The sequence below is a fragment of the Conger conger genome, chromosome 5 (genome assembly GCF_963514075.1).
Source record: "Conger conger chromosome 5, fConCon1.1, whole genome shotgun sequence".
In the NCBI taxonomy this organism is placed as follows: Eukaryota; Metazoa; Chordata; class Actinopteri; order Anguilliformes; family Congridae; genus Conger; species Conger conger.
The window spans coordinates 49,402,460-49,425,698 of NC_083764.1; the positions used below are offsets into that span (position 1 = coordinate 49,402,460).

The 23,239-nt window shown below is 43.6% G+C and overlaps 1 protein-coding gene across 1 annotated transcript; it reads right to left on the reverse strand.

Moving 5' to 3' along the window:
• Nucleotides 1–985: 985 nt before the first annotated feature.
• LOC133129748 (WD repeat-containing protein 47-like) lies at nt 986–21,980 on the reverse strand. The gene is made up of 15 exons (XM_061244024.1): nt 21,835–21,980; nt 19,496–19,675; nt 18,659–18,742; nt 18,188–18,272; nt 16,319–17,121; nt 15,362–15,464; nt 13,293–13,471; nt 9,810–10,055; nt 9,355–9,418; nt 8,276–8,433; nt 7,445–7,614; nt 6,794–6,964; nt 6,197–6,328; nt 5,204–5,422; nt 986–4,488 (listed from the first exon to the last, which is right to left on the reverse strand). Exons 2-15 carry the CDS (start codon nt 19,651–19,653, stop codon nt 4,346–4,348), a joined length of 2,715 nt encoding a protein of 904 aa, XP_061100008.1. The 5' UTR covers nt 19,654–19,675; nt 21,835–21,980; the 3' UTR covers nt 986–4,345.
• Between the last annotated feature and the right edge of the window lie 1,259 nt (nt 21,981–23,239).

The following is a 23,239-nucleotide window of genomic DNA, read 5'->3' on the forward strand; positions in this document are numbered from 1 at the left end:
CGCGTTTTCCTCTTCATTACCAAAATCATTATTAGTTATGTTTATGTTCACTGATCTGCGAGGTAATAAAGGAAAATCATTGTAGCGCATTGTGGAAATGCAAATCAAATGCTACAATACTAGTGTAATATTCCATATCACGTCACATGTTTGTGACCCAGAGTTAAGGGAAAACAATTATCTATAAGTTGCTTTTAACCTTAAGTAATAGTGGCCCATTGACCCACTGAGGTGCCACTTTCATAGGCAGCACTAGTTTTGAGAAGTATAACATTGGCATCAATGGAGAGCACTAGGCATTGTAAATCCCACTTCACAGCAAAAAGACGTTTTCTTACTTGGGCAGATGGCTCAGAGTGATTCTGATATGTTGAAAATGGGCTTTGCAATGCAAAATCAATTAAGTCTGAAACTTCTGCCAACACAGTTAAAAGCCCACCAGAATCACCTGACTTTAGTTCTTGTGATTCTGAAAAACATTAAATCAACATCCATTGGATCTGGATTAGATTTGATTACACAAAGAATAGTTTTATTGGTATAATAAGCTTGGTATGTTAAACATTTGCTAAATATTGAGTTTCCATGACTGGTTTGAACTACTGCCCCCTTCGACTGAACACAGTTGGAAATTAATGAGTTTATCCCAAGTTGTTCCATTACATTATTGGCATTTGGCAGACGCTCTTATCCAGAGCGACGTACAGTTGATTAGACCAAGCAGGAGACAATCCTCCCCTGGAGCACTGCAGGGTTAAGGGCCTTGCTTAAGGGCCCAACGACTGTGCGGATCTTATTGTGGCTACACCAGGATTAGAACCACCGACCTTGTGTGTCCCAGTCATTTACCTTAACCACTACACTACAGGCCGCCCAAAATGATAGTTCCATCAAAAATTATGAGACGATTATATTATTCAACATAGATTATTCTTGAAAGGAAAATGACCAAAAAGAAAAACAATAGCAGAAAAGGACCACAATGTGAAGTGTCAGAAAGGCCTTTATGACAACACAGCTACAGTCACACTTGAGAAGGATTCCTTTTGTCCATTTTTAAACATGGTTCAGAAAAAGCTACATCACTCCACAGAGAGCTCTTGCAGAAAATATAAACATTAACATTCGCATTAAAAACAATAAATAAATACATCTATGCTTATTTCGGATTTAATTTAAACAAAAATAAACACTGTCTGGGGTATTACGCAGTTTGTCTCGTCTGCATTTCATGAGAAAAAGCTGTCTGTACTCTTCCGTGAAAGAAGTGAAAGGCGTAACTGGGGAGGGCAAAAATAGCAAAAAATACAAAACAACTGTATATCTTATGCTTATGGAAAAAAGCAACACATGCATTTTTTAAATACATTTCACTGAAGCAGATAATATTTTTTTAAATGCTCCCTTTTTGTACCGGCAGACTGCCCTCACAATTAAATCTTCACAGATGCCATCATTAGATAAACGTTTAATCGAAGGTCTGGCAGTGTAAACGCGAACTGAGTTACAGTACAAGTTGGCATTTATATTGGGGAAAAGATTATGAAATTAGTGAAGAGGTTGCAGAATGTTAAATTTTTTAAGGATCCTGCTCGCTTCACCCAGGTTTTGAGGTTCTCCACACGAATGAGCAAATTACCTTTTTTTATCACGTTGTTTTTGTTGGTTCTATATTTGTCTTGTGCTTTTACTTACAAGCAAGCCATTCAAAGGGACCACGTGAAAGCAGCAAATTTACAAGCGCCTTTGAAACAAAACATAAAAAACAAGTGTTCCTCTATACAGTTTTTCATTATTTACAATGATATGTATGAGATGATACGCAGTAAGCGCAATAAGATAATCAGAAATTAGGAATGGCAAAATTCTTTTACAGTTCTTTTTTTACCTTCATCTACTGCCAGTGTTAGACCGACTCATCTGAAACAGCATGTGATGTTTCATGCCAGATAGCTGGTAACATTACGTAGATCTACTTTAAGTGGAGGAAAAAATGATAGCAGCATAACTCACTATAAAATAAAATACAAATTAAAAACACATACACATACACAGTGCAAAAATATTGTCTCAATGACATTGTAAGTAAGTCCAGCTAGTTCGTTAAGAGTTGATAAAGCTTTCTATGCAAATTGATATATCAAGGCACCAGACAACTAACATACTGTGTTTTCTTGCTCTCCGATTTTGGCTCGAAAAGGATGGGCCTAGATCTCCAGGGAGGGGGGTTCTGGGGAGTGTGAAATTCTGGAATGGTCAACGGTATCAGTGTCCAGATAAGTGCGTCCAAAGCATGTGCTTTCTTTTTTTAGTGAACGCAGCAAGACAAAACTATTGTAAACAGTTATAAGTAGGGTTATTTCCCCCGAAAGTACACATCTACAAGGACAGAGGAATCACTACGCACATCTTCAACTGGACCATAGTGAGTCACAAGAAGCAGTTACGCTCGAGGAATGACCGAAAGCACAGCAAAGCTTTACTGCCATTAGCACAAGCATAGACACATCAGCATCCATCTACTAATTTATACGGTGGGACTGGAGCCAGGCTGGCACAAGTTGGGACAAAAGTTCTGTTGTGTTTCCGTCTCACTGCCCACAACCAGAGCTGTAGCACGATGCCACACCTAATGGTGCCAACCAGGCCTGGTTCTATGGGTGGGCATCGCCCGCCTAAACTTTCTTTGGGACCACCTCACTACATTGCGGAACCTTCTTGCAAACTTTTGGAAAAACATTTCTTCTCTTTCTAGGTTTATGGCACAAACAACCTACCAGTTTGCATGCTCCCTTACTAAAAGCTTGGATTACCCTGAATTCATTTTCAAGAGCCACCCCGATTAGTGATTAATACTGCTCTACAGAGCTGTGTACAGGATTTGGCAAACTGTATCGCTACAGTCCAAAAATGGCAACATATGAAACGACTAAAAAATGGTTGCTAGTTAGTCAAGCTTTTGAGAAGAGCCCTCCAGTCTTTTTCACTGGATCCCACCAACAGATATTTCATTTCAAAAGGACAGCTACCAAGCTAAGAATAAAGGCCAGTGACCTTAGTTTCTTCAATGAGATTGTACAAAGCTGCCAACTCATTTGTTGTGAATAAACTTGAACACATAACAGTCTTGCTACATTGCCGCACAGCCACAGCTTGTCTTGTTAGGAAGAAAGAGTAGCAAAGTTTAAAGAAATTAATTAAAATGTTTTTTTCATTATTATTTATATAATACATTCTTTATTAAGCCAATATAATATTGGCTTGCATTGCCGGCAAAGCCACAGCACATTTTATTTCAATGCGCTATAATTTCAGCAGCAAAACAACTAGCTCACTGATCAGCACTGATTTTACTGGATTACCTTAAAATGTATGCCTCCAATGAACTGGCAGATGTTTAGCATGCATGCATGCAGGCATTAAAATAACAAGTGATTACAACTGATTATCATGGGAGAGTTGCCACTAAATCCTGATTTTTTGTTTTTGTAGGGAAAGAATGGCCATGATGAATATGTGCATCATAATAAAAAGCAAGCATATCATTTTGACACCCCCGAAGTTTACTCTTCGGTCGACCAGATGCCAGAAGTTATTTTTCTGTGAAGCTGAGGAATGGTCATCAACCCGAGCAACATGGCATCTGAGAAAAGTAGCCCAGGGTTTATCTTTTCACATACATCGCCTGCCAACACCAATCAGAGTTCAGCACTTCCTATTTTTCCAAACAATAGGATTCATTTTGTGAATAATAGTTCCATCCGGCTCCAGTTTTTAGCTAGAGGAGCAACTAAGAACTGAAACGGATAACACCGTTTCCGTATTTTTTCAACATATCCTAGGAAACTACCAAAACCAAAACATTTTCTCAACTCAATGACTTTTTCCTACCCCATTTCGTGTTGAACCATAAAGCCATTCATTTCAGTTGTTTGCTGAAGTAACTAAATACAGCTCAGAAAGACGCATTTACATTTTCATAAAATGCAACCTATTATCAGGAAAAACACGGCAGTTTATGTTTGTACCAACCCAAACCAGCCAAGAATAAAGGTACTTCTTCCACAAAAATATAAGAATCGGAATCAGGATTCGATAAGAAACAAATTCGAAAAAACGGAATCCGCATCCGAGTCGGAATTGATCAAATTGCAGTAACACCCAACCCTAAAAAAATAAAATAAATAAAAGATATTCGGAAACCGCCCGGAGCCTGACCTAACCAAGCCAGCCTGGTTGCAGTTGCTTTCTGTCCCTCTGGTTCATTGTGGCAGGCGAGGAGCGGAGAGGGGGGGAGGGTCTTGTGCCTGTATAGTGGGTCTGTGTGCTTCGCCTCCCTCTGGTCCTACGGGCAGTGGGTCCAGAGAATGACGGTCCTGTCGGCGGACGAGGACAGGAAGGAGAGGTCCTGCGTGTGCCACCTGCACTGGATCACCTTGTCTCCGTGCTCCCCCACCACCGTCTGAGGCAGCTGCTTCGTCAGGTCCCCTGCAGGAAGCACACGCATGTGGGGCACGGGTTAGGGAGTCCCGCTCACCGTCAAATCTCCGACGGGTAGCTGCCGTTGTGGCCCTGAGCTATGCTACTGCACCCAACCCGAAAATCGAGGTTTGACTTCAAATGCACGACTGCACCAAAAATGCAATGTTACCAAATGCAGAGTAAAAGCGGAACTCGCCTTGGGCAAGGGTGTATGCAGTCGTAAGGGGGAATTTCATGCAAAATATCAGGACAAACTGGAAAACTTCACCACACTTGCTGTAGTTCAATTGGTAGTTTCTTACTAATGCCTAATTTTGAAAGTAATTAATAGCAAATATAGCTTGATTTGCTTCACAAACGGAATACACTGAGAATAGATGAAGTAACTGCTTCTATCATAACGTCCATGGATGTGTACAGTCCATCGATGTGGACGAGGCCTCAGTTCCTTTGGATAATCCCTGAATCTTTGAGTTTGTGTGTGCAGACAGTCTCACCACCTCTGAAAATGAATCTTCGAGCATTAGTGTATGAGTGTGTATGTGAACATGGCCCTTCCTCCTTTGATAACTAACATTAGTCTTTACGCATGCGTATTTTACTCACTGTGTGTGGGCTGAGTCTTCAAGCATTAGTGTATGAGTGTGTATGCCTCCTTTGATAACTAACATTAGTTTTTACACCTGCGTTTCTCACACACGGTCTGCGGGCGAGGTCCTACCTTGCAGGTCAGTGACAATGACCTTGGTGTCGTAGGAGCCGGTGAGCAGGTAGTGAGCCCCGGGGGAGAAGCGGACAGAGCGCACGTCGCTGGTGTGAGGGCGGTACGTCTGGACCATCCGGCCCCCTCTGATGTCATACAGCATGCAGCCGCAGTCCTCCTGCCCCGTGGCCAGCAGCCGGCCGCTGGGGTCCACCGCAACCGACGCCACCGGGCTGCCTGTCAGAGCGCAGACACACACGGCCATATTGGCAAGGGGTCCTCAACTTTATCATCTCAGGATCATTCATCAAACAATCAACATGCAGAGGCTATTTAAAGGCATACATGAACATTTTGGGAAATATTTTTTTTCATTTTTGTGCATTCACTGGCTCGGTTTCCATATTAGCAGAACGTGTTAGTTTAGCATAAAGATTGAAGCCTATTGGGGTCAGTAGCCAACCTCAAAGTGAAGAAATTACACTTCACAGCAACTCTGAAGCGGTCTTATTTCAACAAGGTATCAAGTGTATTTGAAATACATTTTTGGGAAGTTAGACAGCTGTAGTTCTTCTCTACCTTCACGCGGATAGACTTCTAGTCTTCATGCTAAGCTAACACGTCATGCTAACATGGAAACCATGTTGTTAGTCCTTAATTAGTTTCTAAGTGGTTTCTCTGGTTTCTTAGTGGAAACTGTTTTTAAGGCGGGAACAGACACCAGCAGGTCCCTGCGGCTCTTTGGGACTAATGTTGCACTCCAGCTTTAGATTTATATACAGCATGTATTTGGTAAATAATAATTAAAATGATCACAAAATTATGGACAAGTCATAATATTTCAAATGTCTTCTCAGCCCACCTCTGTAGAAGCAAATGTACCTACCTAAAATCTTGCATCGTTTAAGTTTGTTATCGGGTGAAAAAACCACAATGTAGACCATGTGACCCCTAGTGGATAGACGGTATCATTACAGCTGCAGAAAGGTGCCTGTGTGGGGGCAGACTCACCTGACCCGTGGAAAGCTGTCCCCACCACCCTGACACAGCTGGGGACACGCAGGTCCCAGAAGCGCACCGTCTTGTCCTGGGAGCCCGACGCAATCATCCAGCCACCCCAGGTAAATAGGGACAGGATGTGGCCTGGAATTCAACACAGACTCAAACATTACCTCCGACAAGTCCCCCTGAAGAGCAGGCAATATATATATATGTATGTATGCATGCATGTACAGGTATGGGTATGTATGCATGTATGTATGTATAGGTATATTTGTATGCATGTATGTGCATGTATGTATGTACGCATTTACTGTATGCGTATTCATCACACTTACCTAATGTATACGTATATTATATGAGTGTGTATGCCTCCTTTGATAACTACCTTTAGTCCTTACACCTGCGTCTCTCAATCACTGTGTGCGGGCGAGGTCCTACCTTGCAGGTCGGTGACCATGACCTTGGTGTCGTAGGAGCCGGTGAGCAGGTAGTGAGTTTGTTCATTTATTTATTAATTCATTTGGCAGGTGCCCTCATCTGGGGAGTGACTTTCAGGACACTACAAATGACAGCTCTGAATAAGAACATTGGTGGAGGGAGTCACACCTGTGTGCCCGTTGAGCGCGTGCAGCCCCTGGCCCCTCTGGCAGTCGGTGGTGTAGATGTTGCAGTCCCCGGCCCCGGCGCTGATCAGGATGGAGCCCCCGCTCTCGGGGCCCTCCATAAACGCCAGGTCCCGGATGGTCCCGTCGTGCATGCTGAACTCCAGGTCCGGGCCTGCCAACCACAGACACCGAAACATCAGAAAAACAAGCGCCACACCAATCCTAGAGCAGGAAGCCTCATAGCTCAGAGCTTGTGTTCACTTCATCTCAGAGTAGGGGGTTCACACCTTCCATCAATGTTCATAGAGCAATTCATACCCAGAGCATACACATACACTATTCATGCCATGTATCATCACCATTGAATGCAGGGGACTCATGTAGCCTGTGCTGCCTGAGAAGAACATTCTGGGAAAAAAAACAGTATATCCAAATTCTGTAACTATGGAAACAAGAGGTGCAGGTCTACTGCTAGGTGGCAGCAATCAATTGTATTTTAGCCATCGCCTTTGAGATGACGTCAGCAAACCCTTGTTTCCGTACTCACGAAAGCATTGAGTTTTGATGAGTAGTGGGGGTGAAAAGTTGCTGGTGATAGGGAAGGAGCCAGTACACCAAGCCCCGCCCACGTTCCCTCAGTGTGTCCCCTCACCTGTGGCATTGCAGGACTCGGCGTTGAAGGGCAGCACCTTGACGAACTTGTCATTGGAGCCAGTGGCCAGTAGTTGACCACAGGGGCTCCAAGCCACGCAGTAGATGGAGCCCTTGTGGTGCTTGTTCCTCTTGAAGCGCACTACCGGCTGTTTGGAGGCGGCCAAACCACTGGAGAAACAAACACCAGGAAATTCAATTCAATTCAATTTTATTTGTATAGTGCTTTTTACAATGAAAGAAAGCAGCTTTACAAAGAGCCCATGACAGTGGCAAGGGAAAACTCCCTGACTAACAGGAAGAAACCTTGAGCAGAACCAAGCTCAGAGGGGGAGCCCATATGCTTCTGGCCGGCACTTGGCAAACATGAGTTTAACAGTAGTTTTTAGATTTAATATATAAATAAATTAAATTAATTGTAATAATAAATTATGCAAATAATAATTATGCAGATGACAAATACAGATGATTATCTGGGAAGGCCTGTTCTTGGCACAGGGAGGGCAGAAGTGGCAGGTTAGCAGAAATGCCATGTCAAGGCACACCAGCACTAGTGCTACACTTTCACTACTGTCAAAAAAAGATTACCATCACAACACTGACGGTGAATAATCAAGAATGCGAACACTTCCAATACATTACATGCCTATGCATTGACCTGGCCCAGTTACTACTACAAGAATACTGGGGCACCAACATGTGGTTGGAGTTTGTGAACACCAAACAGGACTGGCTCAATCTGCTACATAGTTATGTCCACAGTTATATACCCTTTCCCCAGAGCTTGTACTGTACTGGATCAGTTGGCTTTAAAGCTCAGAAAGTTGCACACCTTGTATCGAGGACATCGGGGTAGGCGCAGACACGCAGCGTTTTGGAGTTTGATCCCACAGCGTACAGCGCCCCCGTGGGGTGGAAGGCCACAGCGCGCACGGCTTGGGTGTCCTCCAGAGTGTTGACTGCCACAAAGTGAGCCTTGGATTTATCACCCTGCTCCACAGGCAGAGGATAAATGCCACAAAGTGAGCCATAGAGTCATCACCATGATCCAAACACAAAGTATGACTGCCACAAAGTGACTTATCTTTGGCCAATCGCCCAAACTGAGTATATTACTTAACATCACAAATTACATAGCAAAATGATTGTCTTTCTCCAACTGCAATAGTATCAACAAGTATCAACACATTTGATACAAAAAAGTAATCATGGGAAACTTACACAGAAAATCCCCTCATCTGAACTGATACTTATTGCTTTGACACAAATCCATCGGAAAGTCAATGTTAAAATGCACACAAGATTATGATATAAGCCCAGAGTGACCGAGAGTTGTCTGTAGCAGGGCTGACATAGGGTGCTGGAGGGACAGATAGCAGCTGGTAATTTAAAACACTAATCTGCCAGGCATAAACTCACACAAAATCCCAATTATACTCACACTTGGAAAGGATCAACATCCATGCCAGACATCTTATGTTAGAAAGTCAACATACAGTACAGGCACTGAATGCTATTTGTACAGCGGAGTATTTAAACCAAAGTTTTATTTCTATTCAATAAAACTGCAATGCACTTTTTGCCTATAACTCTTCAGCACTGAATTAAAAGGGGGCTGCAGCATGTTTTAATTCCTTCAAGGAATAGTTTTCAGGCAGTTTGGAAATTGCTATGGAACAAATTCAATGAACAAGAAATTAAAAATCACTTTAAAAAATGTTACTCAAAGATAAAGACAAAATGCGTTAAGATTGAATAAGAGCCTCCTTCTTCAACAGACAACCCTGGAACTGGAGGGCTTCAGCAGAAGCAGGCTAATTTCGTTTAATTACTTGATTCAGTGAATTAGTCAGTCTCTCCCACTCATTCCCACACTGCCTTTATATGGATATCAATGCTGTTGGCTCTCACCTCAGAGCCCTTTGGACATCGTGTTGGAGAGTTTGCGTCTTCTGAGCCAGAGGGGTTCTGCACGCTGGACAAACAGACAAAACACACAGCTAGGGTATCAGTGACCCCTCCTCTGCAGTATGAAAACATCCCCACACCGCATATGTCACCGAGATGAAGCATGCTACACATTAGCTGACGTTGAGTTGAGGTGACCATCACTAACATGAAGCATTTGTAGTGTTCACTGTATTTAGGTTTTTTGTGATCCTAAGTTATAATAACCATGGTGTAAAATCCAGCTTGACCATCTTGAATTGACCAACAACCAGCTGTTTCAAAACATAGCTTGACCTGGTCAATCCATGTTGAGCATGGAGCTGATCTGAACTGGTTAACCAGCTACCAGCTGTTTTAAAACCTAGCTGGAGCAGTTTTTTTCAGCAGGGATGATAAGGGTGTACGAATCTGCTTACTTCTTAGGGGTCTGGATCAGAGACTCGTCCAGCGCAGGCAACCCTTGCGCCTCACCCCTCTGGGGGGTGCTGCTGAGCGTGCCAGCCGTGTCTGGCGGCTTTCCGGGCTCTGGCACGAGGGTAATGTTGGCGCCAGGGGTGGTGCCAATGCTTTCTGCATTCCCGTTGCACTGCTGGCTCAGGGAATGCACCTCCTCACCAAGACTATCCATCCCCACGTTCAACTCCTCCAGCTTCTGAATGGACCTGAACACCAGCATACAGTACTGCGTTAGCACTGTCACCCCAGCATAGTGTTAGCACTAACATCCCCTGCACAGTTAGCACTAACATCCCCAGTACAATGTTAGCGCTAACATCCACAGTACAGTGTTAGCACTAACATCCCCCAACACAGTGTTAGCAATAACATCCCCTGCAGTGTTAGCACAAAAATTCTCCAGCACAGCTTTAGCAGAAACATCCCTCAGATCAGTGTCAGCACTCCCATTCAGTAAAATACAATCTGTAAACATGTATACTCTAAACCCAGCATTAAATGGAAATGAAATCCTCCACATTTATACCCCATGTCTATTTAAGTAGCACACTGTCAGCACTTATATCAGGGGTCTCAACTTACTTCCTGGCGGGCCATGATAATGCCTGCTCATAACTTATAATTATAGAATTATGTCAGCACACCATTTACTTATTTTAACATTTGCTAAAGGACAAACTGAGTGCACTATAAATTCCACTTGAAAAAGAAAACTATTTGCTTTACATTTTGTTGGTGTAATAGTAAATAGCTAATTAATCTAGTACTTGAAGCAGAATATGTTGTCCTTTAAAATGGACTCACTTTTCCCTTGAGTTGTTCTAAGCGTGACACTCTATTTAACCCTCTGGGGCTGCTGTATATTATTTTTGTTTGGTGGCCACCCAAAATTTGTGTGAGACTAGACGTTGTTATATCTGCTAGCCAGCTTTTGTTACCGGTCTACAGACAGGAATCATTGGTAGGTATAAATCTGGCAAGAAGAGAGAAGGAAGAAAACTACTTCTGAGTTCCAGTGCATACACTGAAATGCTGTTTAAATTTTGCTTCTAAGCGATAAGACTGATGTAACGTGTTCCAGGTTTATGCTTGGATTTTATGCTGCACATTTTTTCATTAAGACGATGATAATAACTAAATGGGCCATCTATTTATGTTCTTTGTCAGTGTGCATTATTGGCAGTATACACATGTCTAGTTAGTGTCTAGATGAGTAAGACAAGGGAATGATTTCTTCTCAATTTTGGTGCCCGTAAAACTAAAAATGGCTGTCGCTGTGATTTAAGCCTTCAGAGATAAAGGCCTTTGATGCGACTCAGAGCAGGTGATGGCAGCTGGCAGACAGGGAGGAGTACCATTGTGTACCCGCTCCCCATTCTCCCCAAAATGCAGCCCGCACCATCTGGAGTTGACCCACTACAGGTCACAGCTGTGTCCCCTCCCCCACTGTGATCACAGTGGGGACCCCGTGGCCCTCTTCTCAATTCAGACGGGACTACATACACAGACACCTCGCCACCCTGGCCTTTGAGGATGAATTTCTCTCCCCTGACCCCGAGAAGCTGATAAATGACTTGCCTTCAGATTGTTCCAAATTCTGCCTGTATAAAATCAACAACACTTTCTTCTACTTTCCCCCAGGCCATTTTCATCTAGACAACAAAAGAGCCTCAGATCCTTCCTCTTCCTGCATAATTTATTAGGGCTGGGCCTTAATGACATCATTAGCATGACTACATTACACTGTGACAGCCCTTCTGTACCCTCCTACTCCAAAATAAACACAAGCCCAGTAAAAGTACACCCTTTTCCGTTTGAATGCAAGAAGATCACAAACTCATCCCCAATTTCAGGCTGCCAGTTGTACCATCTAGGCCACCCACATCTGACACTCTACAGCAAAAGCATGCACACTTATCAGTGGTCATGTTTACACAGGATTCTGTGCTTTTTACGCAGAACAAAAAAAGAGCCAAATGCAGGGGGGAAAAAATACACCGTGCTCTATAAACGGAGATGTTTTGAGGTCTTTTTTTTTTAAGATGACAAGGGGTGATGACCTAGACTTGAACCACAACAAAATATTTCTCCTGTTTTTTTGAGATAATCATTTTTAGTGTATAACATTTGTGTTGTTTATTGATCACAATATTTACACAGCTGCGGGTAGCATTGCTGTGGGTAGCATTGAGATTTAAAGAGAAAGTACTCAAAAACATTTGAATAAAAAGCCTAAAATGAGATTCCACGCTCTTGCAAGCTTGCTCAACATGAAGAAATTCAAACAGAAATCACTTCTAGTGTTTTCCTAATTTTATTACTCGCATGTGTGGCAAAAATGTATTTTGAATGGAAAAACATTATCGGTGTCTTATTTCATCCTGATAAACCAGCCATTTCATCCCGCTTCTGTTACAAGTGTCATAATCAAATTTTTATTGTGTTATTATTGGGAGTTGCCAAATTATGGCAAAAATATTTTAGAAGAACCCAAATTAATTAGTATAAACAGCAGACTGAACGTACTGCATTATGTGGGCTAGTGCGACTCCCACAATGCATTTTCCAAGAAGCCAGTGACTGTCATACAAACAACAGCCTCTGTAGTTTTATAGGAGATTTATGGAGCACACACCACAGATACATTTGAACATATTTGATTCTTGAAATTATCAGAGGCATTTGAATTTGAGGGATAACTTTGCCGTTTTGTATAGATGAGCAGTGTAAGCACAACATTAAACGTATAAGCAGTCTCTGTTGTGATGTTATGGTTTAAGAATGTGGTGATGTCAGTGTGCACTCTTTATTGCACGTAGTCTGTAGATATGAACGCATGCTAAAGCAAAAATATAATTCACCAGAGCATTTCTGTACAAGACGTACCAAGATTCACTGAACATTCCACCTGGATATGCTCATCTAATTGACAAGAACTCCACAATGGGTGGAGTTGTTGTCAGTCACTAGTTTATAGGCGCGACATGGCTCAGGCAGTAAGAGCAGTTGTCCGGCAGTCGGAGGGTTGCCGGTTCGATCCTCCGCCCGGGCTGTGTCGAAGTGTCCCTGAGCAAGACACCTAACCCCCAAATGCTCCTGACGAGCTGGTCAGCACCTTGCATGGCAGCCAATCGCCGTTGGTGTGTGAGTGTGTGTATGAATGGGTGAATGAGAAGCATCAATTGTACAGCGCTTTGGATAAAGGTGCTATATAAATTCCAACCATTTACCATTTAAACCATACTGTTTTACAGAGAGAAAAGTCTTGAATTGTATAAACAGGACCTGCCTGACAGCACCCATTATAAGCCCATAATGGGGGGAGTACATGGCAACCTCACCAAACAGGCCAGTTTGTCAGGGACATTTCAATGTTGCTGTTTACGCTAGATAATTAGCGATGGGGGTAGCCTGCGCTATCTGTACTCTAGTCGCCAGCTCACCTGTTGAGGAACTTCTCAGTTAGGTTCTGTTGGACGTCGGACCCCACAGGCTGGTTGACGCCTCCCTCCAGGAGCATCTGCTGGTAGAGCTGTCGTTGCTGCTCCTTCTGCTCCAGGTGCTGCTGCACGCGCATGCGCTGACGGTAGTACTCCTGGAACTGCTCCGCTGAGTCCCGCAGCTGAGGAGGGGTAAGCCAAAATAAAGAAATAAAATACTTCAGCAACAATGGCTGTTGAAGGGATGTGTGTTCAAAACAGCAGACAGGTTTCACACCTGGGTAACGGAATAGGTAACTAAAAATACGTAAAGCACCCTGGACAAAATAACATGCCAACTTTAGCTAGTTAATAGCCCTGTTAGCTCGTTAATAGTGGTGTATGTGTACCAGCCCAAGTCGCTGGTGTGTGTTGCACACATGGTTTTTATATATGTTATATAGGCTTTATTTAAGAGCATATTATGAAGATTGATTCTTCGATTTACATTCTCATACTGCTACAAAGAGTAAGCCTTTTACTGCAGATACCCTAATGGTGACCCACTCTCCACCTTGGAAAAAGGCAGTCAGACATTGTCAACTATCCCCCACATAAAAACAGCAAGTTCTCTGTGCTGGAAGCTGTCTGTGAGGGCTCACTTTGATGGAAAATGTGCATGTTTAGAGTACCCAATAAAAAGTGCGACCCAGTCTGGGTGGATATCACCTCTGAAAATACACAGCTCCTCACGAACAAGCGGAGAGCCTTCCCGCTCCCCCCACCCTGCTTCAAGTACATCCAGCCTCCCACATAGAGCTAATCTCAGCCCAAAATGCGATGAAACAGGATAGTTCTCATACACGGCAATCTGTGATGGCTATCGTGCCAGATTTAAACGCAGCAGCGAAAACATTTCTCCTCGGTCAATCCGCACAATAACTCAGCTCAGACATGACAAAGCAAATATCAGTATCTAAGGGTATACTCAGAACATCTCAGAAGAGTCTGTCCTGTTTGTTTGTTTGTTTTTTTTTGTAAAAGAAGGTTAATCTGCTGTGGAAGTTTCTAGGCTGTGGACAGACGGCAGTTTCCAACAGGATAATATTACTGCAAAAACAAGGTTATATAAACTCCCTTTCCCCGCCAAAAAGGTGTTAAATTCCCTTAATGCTCTCCAGTCGTCTGAATGCAGTTCAGATTTATCACCAGAGCGTGTGTACCACAGCACACTGCCACATTAGCAATCAGGTCAGAACATGTCTGCAGTCCATCAGGAGAGAGACACGGTCGTAAGCAGAAACGCTTCCAGCAGAAAGCGAATGGTGAAGGGGAAGCTTATTCCCACAGCAAAACTATGACTGGGGCAAGGCTGGTGGCAGCCGACCTCCATTCTGTGTCCTCCGTTTCCTCACTATCAGATTGGCATAGCACCAGCCCACTGCCAGGCCTTCTGGAGGACACAAAGAGACACCCTCGCATGCGGCCAATAAATCCCCTCTGTATGCCGTCCCAGAACTGCTATAAATCACCGAACGGACCCGTAATGCCACCATACAGATAAGCCTGCACAGTCTGCTTAAAACCTTGCCTAATAATCACACACCCAGGAGATAAATTAAAAGAGCCCTGATTTGTGTTTTTACTGCAGAGGGTAGACTTGCTCTACAGCAAATATTAAACTGATCATCTGACCCCCTGTGTTTTCACAATGTCACCCATTCCACCGTCATCAAATCAGATGACAGAGGCAGTAACTTGTTACAGATCTTCAGACGGCAAGGTGACATCGGTCCGCTGCTCGCCGGAACAGTTGGTACGGTGGCAGACTTGGATTAAACAGTGCACCAAAAGAGAGTGAGAGAGTAAGAGCGATAGAGAAAGAGATACAGAAAAGGTGCTCTGGTGCCACTTGAGGTTGACATGAACACTGAATTCAATTCAAAATTATTATTTCTATCATTAGTGCCACTTCCTGTTGAGTAGATGGCCTTGCCCCTGCACCATCTACATCCACCAAATACCATTGCACCCCTAATAAAAACACAAGTGGGATAGTTGAATTAAAGCAACACACCAGACAGGTTAGTTACCTCATTCTTCTCTGCAGAGCCTGGAGACACAGCATCCCTGCCGGGGCCTGAGGTAGGCCTTTCTGAACCCAGCATTTGGTCAACTGGTGTGTCAGTCCTGGAACTAGAATGAAAGAACTCCTCAGTACAATCTTCCCTTGAGAAGCACAAAATAAACTTGTACTTAGTGGCAATTCTGAATGACCGAATTGGGAATATTTTACAATTCAGCTGTGAAGATGTTGCTAACTCAGGCAGTAGACCCCATGCCAGCATACAGTGAAATCCATAGGGAATCTCCATTGACCAGCTGTATGCCTGTGCCATATGACTCCCCGCTGTTCAAGGGCTAATCTTCCGCTTCATTACGACACATTTAACAGGATTATCAGGGGTTAGCAGGGGCATATGGAGAAATCTACAGATACACCACTGCGTGTCTGCTCTGCAAGCCTGTCCCAGGAGTCACATAGACACACTAAGGGATGGTGATTGCGCTCCCAAGTGGTTTGAGGCTTTCCAGGTTTTACTAGATACAGGTTAGTGTAATAGCCTACTGGTGATGTCTGCGCATTGAACAAATCTGCCTCTAATAAGATGTGGACAACTTCAGACTGCAGTTAGGATGGCCATTTCCATCCCTAGAAACACACACCAATCAGCCAGTGAGCTGTAAATTGTTATTTTATTTTTTAACCTGGCTCAAAATATGTCCTACCCAAGGACAATAGAAACCAAATTAGACCCAATAAATCAAGAGAAGTTAACTCTGTAATACATTGCTTTAATTGCTCTTAAGTGCTGCCAAACATTGAGAACAAGTAGTACAGTTAGCCATCTCTGCTCTAAACAAGACGGATAAACCAGTTTTAACTGTACTAGAGACATAAGGGATAGATGCCAGATGCAGGCCAGTCATTGGAAATCCAATAGGGAAGAAGGAAATAAGTCATGGGGGCCAGGAAACATGGAGCCTACCTCTCTGGCGACTCCTCAAAGATGCTGTGGCATCCGGTACTCTCCATCATCAAACTGCGGCTCAGGTTGGGCCCGCCGGGGTACTGGAAGTTGGCGAAGGAGTGCGACATGGGCGACGTCCGGCCCGCCCCGTCTGACGCCCTCTTGTCCTGGCCGGAGAGGCCGTAGGACAGGCCGTCCAGGGCGGGGTTGAGGGAACGGGACATGTAGGCATCGGCGGACTGGGGTCTGCGCAGCGGGGAGGAAGGGTACGGCGACAGCTTGCTGATGAGGGGCGTCAGTAGGTCGGCGTGCCCCGCCTTGGCCGGCTTCACCAGCCGGTCCACGTGGATGTTGAGCAGCTTCTGTTCGAAGGCGCAGGAGAACAGACCGGGCGCCATGTTCTGCATCCACGACAGCAGGCTGAGGTCCAGGTCGTCGCAGCCGTTCCCACACAGCATGTCGATGCCCAGGAGCACCTCGCTCTCCGTGATCTCCTCGCCTGTGGCCCGGCTCTGGCAGAACTCCACACAGCACTCGTACAGCACGCCCTTGATGAGCAGCTGGAAGAGGCGGTTGCCGCTGGCCTTGAAGCCAGCCTCGCTCAGCTTGCGGTCGGCTGGGATGAACTCGGCCACCATGGAGCAGGCTTCCTCGAAGCACTGCACGCGCGCCGTGCTGGGGTTCCAGTCTTTGAACTCGGCGTGGTTGGTGAGGCGGGGTAGGGTCAGGAGCAGGCATAGCTTGCTGTAGTCGTCCTTGGATAGGCAGAACTCCTCCAGCGCGTGGAGGCACTTCACCGCCTCCTGCATGGTCAGCTCCAGCTATGGTGGAGCACAAGGCAGCAGCCAGGCCATTTCAGCATTAAATACTTCCTATTGATCATCAGCTTTTAAAACAGAAAGCTTTGACACTGCCTTCCGTCTAATCTCCAATCCCCCCCCACCCTCCATTTGGAAAGTGCAATTGTGATCCCGATCTCAGCACCAATGGCTTTGCATGACACTCAAGCTTTCCCTTTTAATGGAATTATTCATTATTATACGCAGGTGCTAAAGACTATAAAGGGTGAATGACAGTTTTTAGCAGATTTAGGCCGTTCAGCGCTTAATTCACATCTGCCATCAATGCCACAACCACCTCAGACTTTAATGTACAGTGCTTATCACTGAACTTAAAAGGATTTATTTCTAAGCCGCTTTTAGGTCTAAGAACAGAGAATTCATCTGAACACATGCCAAATGTCTGAAAAGCTTAATGGCTGTGATATTCACATTCAGATTAGATTCAGACGAAACAGCACTGGCTGTCTACCATATGGTTGTATTCTATACACTATCCATGAATGTTTATTTGTTCAAAGCAGGGAACTTGATTTAAGGGGTACTGGAAGAAAGACACAGGAACAAACATAAACTGAGGTCTAGTCCTAAAGGCACTAAAGGCTGTTGTGGTATCTAACCTTGTGACAAAGAGTACACATAAATGTTCTTGTTACCGTAGATCAATGATTGTTCTAGACTAGAAAACAAAAAGAGACATTTTCCTCACTTATCCAAGAATTAACATTTGATAATGGGCTTTATTGTCATGTCAAAGCAGCACAAGATGACCACTGGGAATTCCAAATAGGACGTATGACATTTATGTGGCTATTACTCTTGTGTTTCTAATGGGAGAAATTATTATTTTTAACTAGCTCATCCCTGTGCCTCAGGATAAAACACACACATACAGTGTGTATATGACTACACAAGTGCTATGCAGTGTACACAAACACTTAAGCATACACAAACACATATACATACACAAAGCCCACAGGCATGAAAAGCACACAGGGCAGGACAGAGTATGAAGTGAGCAGGGCTGAGTGGCAGGCCTCTCACTCACATGCTGTGGCTCGTCCTCAGCAGACATGGCATTGTTGACGCACAGTGCCTCCAGGAACTTCTGTTTCAAGACGATATAGCGGAACCTGTAGGGAGGAACACAGGTCACCAGAGCTGTAGAGAACTCTTCTGCTCTGAGCCAACATTGCACATGTCCAACTATGGCCCACACAGCAGCCATCTCAATGGCATGGATAATCTCGTGCATTTCGTAATATTTAGTGCTTATCAGAAAAGCAGATGCACCCAAACAGATCACCCAAACAAACAGAGAATCGAATTGGTCATTCAGAGCTCAGCGTTAAAAGGCTAAGACAATGGTAGGCTAATGACAAGCTTCAAAATGAGACATTTCAGAAAATTATTTATATATAATGTATAATTCTAATAATAAAATATTAGTTATTTAGCTGATGCTTTTATCCAAAGTGTCTCTAATCCCCTTCCTGGTTTAAACCCACATGGCACTTACCGCTTCCTGTCAAACTTGTCCATACACTCCAGTGGCTGAATGAACTGCAGCACCTCGTCCCATTGGCCATCCAGCACCAATTGCCTGAACAGAGGAATGAACACTGTCAGTAAGCCTCAGAGAACATGGGGCTGCAAAGTGATTCCCTTCTATGGCACTGGACTAAGGAGCAGGTTAGTTAGAGAACTAATTGCCACAGGGGGTGTAATACAGTACAGTATTCTTTCATATGTATGCTACACAGTCAACAGCAAGACAAAATTCACACAGAGTGCCATTTTGGCTGAGTCCATTGAATCACTGAAGTAGAATAACATGTGTGAGAATCTAAATAATGGGCAATACTTTATGGTCTTTTATGTTAATCTTTATCAAGGTTTGAATACAAGAAAATCTCATCCTTTAGGACACAGAAAGCTTAACTTTTGAAATAAAAACCCAAAAAATACCCATTCCTGAAGAAGACATAGTCTCTTAATTATGGCCAGATAATTCTGGGTTCCAGTAGACCACAAAAGGTAACAAAAACCCAAACTTTTCTCTCTTAACAACTATGTACCTTCTGCTAGTAATTGCAGCTGCGTGTTCAAATTGGCTAATTGAGCATTGCTGCCAAAAGGCAAAACAGCATTTAAATCTAGTTACGTAATAGGGAGCCGTGCTTTCTGAGCCCAGGAAAATGAATGGACACTTTGTGAGAGCCAGAGCCATCTCCTAAAGTATTCTGATGCATCTTCAATGTCTCTTTGAATCAGTGGACCTTCAGAGGGGTCCCGAGTAGGTCGGCCCAGTTGGGCCCGGGGCCCAGAGGAGGAGAAAGGGCACGCTGAGCATTACCTCAGAAAGAGCATGTCATCTGAGTACAGGCCGTTAATCACGCCGCTCTCCTTCTCCAGAGCCAGCATGCTGATGTGGAGCTTTCGGGAATTGAGGAAGTCCAGGATCACCTTGATGATCTCCACCTCCTTGATGTTGATGGTCTCCTCGGCTGTCATGGCGTCAGCTTCAAACAGTGACCTGAGGGGAAGGAGGGAAACCCTTGTGTACATGAGAAACCTGTCCATAGAGCAGACAAACTGGATTTTAGACCATGGCTTCCTAAACGGTGGACTGGGATCTGGACTTATAATTGGCGGATCTCAAGAAAGGTTGAAATGGACCGTGAAAAAACCTACAAGTGGAAAAAGCATGTACTACACCCTTAAGTAGACATTCAGAAAGATTAAACTGATTTTCAGTCATTAGGTGGGTCATGGCCATGCAATGCTTGGGGAGCCTCCCTTGAAACAGCAGCAGCTCAGGCAAGATGCTCAACATTTCTTTTCACTTGAGTGTTAATTAAGAAAACTGTTGGATACAGTTATTTTCAGACCAGTCAGAGTCCATTGAAACCTATGCCCAATTACACTTCTGTGGATTTAAGGCAATACTTTCTAACTGAATGCTCACCAGACCTTTTAAGAGGAAATATACCATTACTCTGGTATCCCTACAGAGACCAAATCCAGTGCCAGTAGAAAGGATTAGGCCTTTAGAATGTTGGCAGCAATCTCAAACGTCAAATGGGACTCTAAAAACCCTCTCAGCTAGGGTAGAACATGTTTGCCCGTCCTGAACTGCTGACTGCATTCTAACAAATGTAATGAGATTGCATGTTATGAATAGGGTTGGCTACTGCCAGTCCAACTAATATTAAATGCTGGGAGTGAATGTGGTGAACTATCACTGGGCTACTGTGATGACACAACAACTCTGATTTACCCATGAATTACTGTGACAATGGGCATGTTATTTGGAATATAAAAACACAATGGAAGTAACCAGGAAAATCGTGATCTATTCACAATTTTGTGGTATGGGCAACAATGCTGATTTTATGTTGTTGAAAGGAAATCTGTCCACAGGTCCCATATCTGTGTCTGTCAGGAATAACATTCCTGTTTTCGTGCCCTTTGGCCATTCTTTAAGGATGCAAACATTGTTTATTTTGGATGAACAGTGGTTCCCAGCCTACTGTGTATCCTAGTTTTGGTTCCGACCAGAATTTTAACAAGCTATTTATTTTTCGTAAATTAGCTGTTTTTTGTGTTTAGATGGACTATTTACCAAATTATGTCAGAAATAGCAATGCTTGCCATGCAGAATTGCACAGCTTTGGACAGGTGTTCCAGCTGTGCAGTGCTGTGGCCTAGACTCTATGCAATTAGAAAATTATTTAACCGACTAAACTGAAAACTGAACGTGAATCAATAGGCTCCTATTTGTTACAGGTAAGGACACTAAAACTAACCATGTGGTAGATAATTGGTTGAAAATTCGAACAAAGCTAATATCGAGCCACACCTGCATTGTGTTAATACGATTAAGGGAAATATTCTGAAAGAATGTGTTCAACAACCTATTGATCGTCCAGGACAGAGGTCGGGAACCACTGGTTTAGAATTAAACCACCCTGCTTTGTTGGATCCGTGGCATTTACAAAACAGAGAAACCGTGCAGGCAAGCCGTCAGTCAACAGTAACCTTGGAAACACTAACACTAGCCGCTTGCTAGCTACATCACTTAAAAAACACAGTAAATAACGTTTAAAGGCAGGGCAAGAATCGGCTGTGACGATTTTTGGGCCGTTACGTTATAGCTATGACCAGGAATGCCTGGTAAATTACATACCGCATACAGCATCGATAGTTAAGCTTGCCGTTACGTTAGATCAGGCAAAAAAATAAATAATAATCTGGCAAATCAAAGCGTTAGCTTGTTTCAGACAGCGTTAACGCTGCCCATAGCTAACGATTGCTAAGTCTACGCATCTAGCTAGCTAGCTAGCTAACGGATTGCCGCTAGAGCTGTCAAGAGTAGCAGACTCACTCCCTAATCCACAGTACCGTTACAGCATGCAATGCTGAATACATGCACATAACTAGCTACGCACTTTAACAAATTAATCGTAACAATATGCACGCATTTTGTAGTAAAATGTGCAAGCCAGTCAATCACCCTAGCTACATATTCGGCCGAATACACCACACATACAGGCGATGACACCCGCAGATGAAAAGGAAAAGCCAGCAAAGCTAAAATGTGTATCGGCAACAGCACATTCGCGCTGCATGCTAGCTAGCATCATTACTAAAAGATACAAACCCTAAATCAAAACAAAAGCTAAGTTACCTCACCTGTTCTACAAATGCATTAACTGTGAATGTGATCCTATGGTGAAGAAGTTAGCTACGTCGCCTCGTTTTTTTTCTGATATTGGAATGTTAAAAAAAAAAAATCTCCACTGCTTTCCTTCTCCCGTTGCCGTCTCCTCCCTCTTGATTTCTCCCAAACAGCAGAGACTATGCAGCCACTGGTTGTCTGTGGTTGTCAAGCGGACCCCCATGATCTACCAATCAAATTCGCATATCATACACGGACACCCAAGGCCCCAGCTCGGCCAAGCTGTCTTCGGGAGTGCCTTCTACTACTAAACTCTACCCTACTGCTTCTATCCTGTATATCATTATTCACAAATACACATACTTCTTCCTCGGTCGTTGCGCACAAGTATTGCTGAGAAAATCCTGCTGTTGTCCAACGTTGTCATTGGTTCAGCTAGCTTTATTATGTAAAGTCTAGAACTTAGGATACACATTTCCCATTTTCTTGGGAATCAAGGGAGTGTCAAACATTTGCTGCGCGGTTCATGAAAAAGGGTTAATTTTGCATTAACATTTTATATAGTTTATCAAATATATTGTTTAAGTGGGCTAAATAAAAAAGACACTATTTTGCACTCGATCACAGGACCGGAACAAATATCGAAATAATTTGTCCAGTTTTGTACTGAAATATGTGTTGGCCTAGTTAAAAACCGCTGGATTTAAATTAACATTAAGTGTTTGACGTTTCGTTTCGCCGTTTATGTTGGCCTGCATTTTAATCTGAAATGAAGCGGGTGACATCTTGTGGTGGGAGAGAGGTAGGCTTACTCAATACGGACAAAGGTGTGGTGGTTTTCCTTTATTATTTTATATTTGTCACAGTGAATGGTTTCAGATCTAGGACTCATCCAGGAAGTCACAAAAGATCCCAGAGGAACGTCCAAAGAACTGCAAGCCTCTCTAGCATGAGCTGAGGTCAGTGCTTATGACTAAATAATAGGAAAGAGACTAGCAAAAATGTGATTCATTGAAGAGTAGGAAGGCAGAAACCACTGCTAACCAAGAGAATCAAAGCTCATCTTACATTAAAAAAAAGAAGAAGCACCAGGATGATCCCTAAGCCTTTTCGGATAATGTTCTATGGACAAATTAGTCAAAAGTGGAATGATGAAGGTCCCATTATGTTAGCATTTCACAGTAGGAACATCAAACAAACAGTCAAACATTGTTGCCTGGGGTCCTAGATGACTTGCCATTGAAGAAACCACAAATTCTGCTCTGTACCAGAATATTCAAGGAGAATAACCAGTCATCTGTCCGTCAGCTGAAGCTAAAGCATAATTGGGTTATATAGTTAATGCTAGAAGACTTACACATTTGTCATAATTAAAGCTGTTTTGCCAAGAACAGTGGGCTACAATTCCTCCACAGTGCA

Bases quoted from the DNA above. Each gene is read 5' to 3' on its own strand.
- LOC133129748 (XM_061244024.1), bottom strand. From the start codon at position 19,653: ATGACAGCCGAGGAGACCATCAACATCAAGGAGGTGGAGATCATCAAG. The intron at 18,273-18,658 runs GTAAGTGCCATG...TCCTCCCTACAG, and splicing joins GACAAGTTTGACAGGAAGCG to GTTCCGCTATATCGTCTTGA. The intron at 7,615-8,275 runs GTGTGCAACTTT...TTGTTTCTCCAG, and splicing joins CCCGATGTCCTCGATACAAG to TGGTTTGGCCGCCTCCAAAC.